Raw genomic sequence first — 4,700 nt, forward strand, 5'->3', positions numbered from 1 at the left:
ATATTTTCTTTTAATTTAAACAAGTATTATATAATGTATAAAATGTAATTTTTAGCCCAATAAAGTTTAAATACCTGTATTTTAATCATGATGCCTGTTGTCGGCATCAGCATTATGTATGCCAGGATGGCAAACTTTTCTGTATTTAAAATCTACTTTTTATCTTAGAAGCGTGTTGTGATCGACTAGTTGTCATACGCTAAGTCAAAGAGTCAAAGGGGGAAGAAGGGGTGTAAAATGCGTACTATGTTTAAATGTAGTGCTAAAAAGGTATGTCTTCTACAATCGCTTCAAAGTCCATGATATACAGAATTCCACCCCAGACATTGTGAACGATCGACTGTTAAGGTGCATAGCCCTATAGATCTGACACTGCATTATCTCCTTCTACCATAATTGTATTTATATCCCCCTGTTACAGAACTGAGGCAGTCATTCAGTCATTAGAGCTGTTACCTTGTTTTTTGTAGTAGTAGTGTATTTTTGTAACTTTTATACCATTAAAGTTTTTTTAAGTTGTTTATCTGATGATCAAACCAAATTGGCCTCACAATCGACTTGTTGGCCACCCTTGATGTATGCGATCAGCTGATACATGAATATGTTTTGTGGTTTTTTTAAAACTGAGTTTCGGAATAATGATTCTTGGAAGTTATTGTATATCTCCACATTTTCTATAAAACATTTGGACAATGTGAAATAATCCAAAACAATGTAAAAAAAAACTTTTTGATTATGTAAAAAATGTTATTAGATAAGTTAATAAATGTTTTTATTTCAAAAAATAAATTTGATAATAAAAACAATTTCAAGGGGTGTACAAATCCTTAAAGGTGGCTGAACCCAGAACAATCATAGCTGGTTGAAGCTAGGACAGTACTAAACATGGTTTGGGACAATCCAAGGTAAAAATGAGAGGTCCTTCAGATCTTCCCACCACTTTGAATGCAAGCTAAAAAATTTATCTTTCTTGATAATAGCTTACTGTTATATGTGATCCCAACTTGATGATAATGTGTCGTCAACCGCGGTCAAGGTGTTAATATTGGCTTAAACTATATAACTTTGTTGTGTTATTTAAAGTTTTATTTTATGGAACCTATATTTTATTTATTTTTTTTTTTCAGCTGAAAGCTTATGACGACCTTACTACTGACGAAGGGAATGAGAATCATTTTCTATTAAGTGAAGCCTCCAACAAAGACACACCAACCAGGCAGTATTTTACCGAGGCTATATGGTCTGGCTTGATTGTTACCTTCATTCTTGGCATTATACTTGCCTGGGGTATTACGATGCTTCTTGATATAAGAACAATGGATAGGTTTGATGATCCTAAAGGAAAAACCATTTCAGTCTCTACTTTAGAATAGAAAGGTAATAATTTACTTTTTAAATTGTTCATCTGCACAATAAAACCGGACCGTTTCCGTAACTATTCACTTACTGGCTTATTGTTCAAAGGATCTCAAAATGTACATTGTGTGAAAAGTTATAATTATTAATTATGGTTCCCCTTATGCTGTAATTTTGCAATAAAGCTGGTATTTGGAAAATTCGGACTCAAAGTGGTTCATGAAAAATGATTTCTACCTTAAAAAAAAAATTGTCTTTTAATAACCCAGAAGCTATTCATCTCCTGTAGGGTTATAGCTACTCATTTGAAAGATAATATAATTCTCAGAAATTCAAAACTAAGGATAAATATACAGAGAAAGTAAGAAAATATAAAATATATAAATAAATGATATTTTTTTAACAAGACAGAAGCCAGCTCTGCAGTATTGAGGAGTGGAACAAGTCTCTTCATGAGCTCTTTTGCTAATGACAAGCAGTGTTAATTTTATTTAAGTTATATAACAGAAAAATAAAATTAAGTGATTAATAATGTCTGTTCAATCCAAGTTATATTAATTTTTAAATAGTAGTAGTAGTATTTAATTTAATTAAATATTATTTTATTTGCATTATAACCTAAAAAAGCCTTTTAGACAAAAATAAATTAGTCAAACAGATTATGAAATGAAAGCAACTAATTTACAAAATCAATAGATATACATATATATGAAATAAAATATTGTATGGTGGTCCTAAATAAAAAACGATCCACACCGATAAGGTCAGAGGAAGATATTTCTTTCTGTACAGATGTGTAGGCTATTGCTTCGTAGTTATAATACCTCCGCAACTCTTAAATTGTCAAAAGTTGGTTGGATCACCTGGCCTTTTACTGCATTCAGTATCTAAACAACTATATTAATTACCATTATGGCTTTCACAAATGCAGTGGACTGTATTAAATCAATCACAATCAACAGTCAAGATAGAAAAAATCAAAATGGCCAAACTGGCTCTTATTGAGGCCAGACAGGCTAGGAGGTGCCATAGCAACTGTTTAACAACCCTTAGCAACCATTACTTTTACACTTAATTATTATAATGAAAAATATAAATACATCTTTTTTTTATATAAAATAAAATGTAATTAAATTAAATACTACTACTACTATTTACAAATTAATATAACTTGGCTTGAACAGACATTATTAATAACTTAATTTTATTTTTCTGTTATATAACTTAAATAAAATTAACACTGCTTGTCATTAGCAAAAGAGCTCATGAAGAGACTTGTTCCACTCCTCAACACTGTGTTTTCGGTCTTGTTAAAAAATATCAAAACTCTGTGGGTGGATGGTGTTGGCATATAGTTTGACACTTTTCCTCATTTTTTCATACATTATTTTTATCACATAGTCAGTCTTATATAGACATATTGCAATGAATTAGATGGCTTTAAAAATATGAACTGCTAAATTGGACAGAACACTGAATTGTTTTTTTATAGTTATTTAAATTTAAATTAAAAAAAAAAAAGATGAAACAGTTAAATTGGATTTGAAACTTAATGTTATAGGTTCTTTACTGGATGAATTTTCATTAATATAATGAGTTGTAGTGAAAAAATCTCTCTCTTATTAAAATTCTTTATTTTAATGTATCGCAAACAACAATTCAATAAATTAACCACGAATTTTTCATTTAAAACAATTACCTAATATAAATATATCTTCTCATTCCACAATTAAACTGTTTTCCTTATTAGTCATAGGTATAATAGTCACAATAATCATATTGCTGTCAGTTTTTAAAATAAATTGATAAATAAAATTTCATATATAAAAAATAAGGAAAATCTAAAACCATTCGATTAGCAATTCTTGAAATAAGGTTATCTTTACTAAAGTGATAACAAATAGATTACATCTATGCTAATTATCTCCTACCTCTATTCCTTAAAAAGGTGTATAAGTCTATTATCAACTATTTATTTAAAACACATTACATGACTACTATATTACAGTTTATACAACACAATTGTATACTGAAGTTTAATTATTTGTATTTTTAAATGATTAATAATACCTATGCAATGTGCACTTAATTTTTTAGTGTCAATCTTAAAATTAATTGCATTTTTAATGTTTTTAGTTATATGTACTTCACTAATTTTCTTATTTTTTGTGTGATTGTGGATTAGAAACATTTATGATTACAATAATATATATGTACTGTTAAAAGATATATTATTTGAAAATATAGTGACCTGATAAATACAAAATTTTTTCAATTTTATAGTTTTTTTTTTTCTTTTTATAGTTTCTGGTTGAAATATCGAGGCTGATGAATTTTGAAAATAATGGAGGTCACAATGCTTAAGAAATAGATGAATTTTACATTCCAAACTCACCCAGTTACTTTTACCATTTTAACAGTTGGCAGTGGTGGGTATCCTAATTTGATTCTATTTGTTAATATATTCAAAGAATTTTTACTTCTTGTTAAATGTTGTTACCTGTGAATTTTATGTATATAGTTATTATCTTAAGTTTGATTTTATTTTTAGTCTGAGTCGGTTGTAAATTGATTGTTCTATAAATTTTTGCTTACTCTTCTTCTCAAATTTTATTTTGAAAGGTTAGATTTATTTATAAATAATAAGTTTATTGATGCAAAGTATTAAAAGTTTTAATTTTGTCCAACTGTATTTTCTCTGAAATTTCTAATACAGTAATTGTATCGTGTAGTTGTCAGAATCGATTCATAATATTTTATTGAATAAATATTTCATTTTCAACTCATTTGTATTATACAGTAAGTAATTGAATTGTGGTATTTGTGTGCTGCATAGAGTTGTATAGATTAATAAAATGTTAAATGTATTACTTAGTCGATAATTTTAGATGTTCAGTTAGTATTAAATGTTTTGTTTTTCCTCCATATCCTAAACTTTACTTGTAAATATCTTGTAATACAAAATATCATGAAATCTGTAGAGATATAATATTTAATTTATTACACTCGATTTATTGATAAACTCGTTAAATATTGTCAGTCATGGTTTTTGGTATTTTTCGAACAATAAATTTATGTTACTACCTATTTTTAATACTTTCTTGTAACCCTTGTGTCATTGCTGTATTATATAGGTTTTTTAGTTCTACTGTTATAGTTTTAATAAGTAATTCAGAGCTATAATAAAAATAAAATTATTTTAAAAAACACTTTTAATACTTGCTTTTTATTACATTCTCTATTTATTCATTTAAACTAGAAAGGAATAATAGTGAAATTATTATAATTTTTTTGTATTTATTTATTCATAATTAATGGTATAAAACTATAACCAATTAAAAAAA

At 27.2% G+C, this 4,700-nt stretch overlaps 1 protein-coding gene across 1 annotated transcript; it reads left to right on the forward strand.

The window, feature by feature from the left end:
- Positions 1 to 1,127: 1,127 nt before the first annotated feature.
- Positions 1,128 to 4,443, forward strand: LOC136796332 (V-type proton ATPase subunit S1-like; the record flags this gene model as incomplete). Its single annotated transcript, XM_067049792.1, is given in 2 exon segments — positions 1,128 to 1,377; positions 3,661 to 4,443. A coding segment is annotated over 1 exon segment (246 nt), but the record flags the coding sequence as incomplete, so codon positions are not given.
- Positions 4,444 to 4,700: the final 257 nt, after the last annotated feature.

The sequence above is a fragment of the Halyomorpha halys genome, unplaced genomic scaffold (assembly GCF_000696795.3).
Source record: "Halyomorpha halys isolate HHAL.00 unplaced genomic scaffold, Hhal_1.1 Scaffold11719.1, whole genome shotgun sequence".
Taxonomy (NCBI): Eukaryota; Metazoa; Arthropoda; class Insecta; order Hemiptera; family Pentatomidae; genus Halyomorpha; species Halyomorpha halys.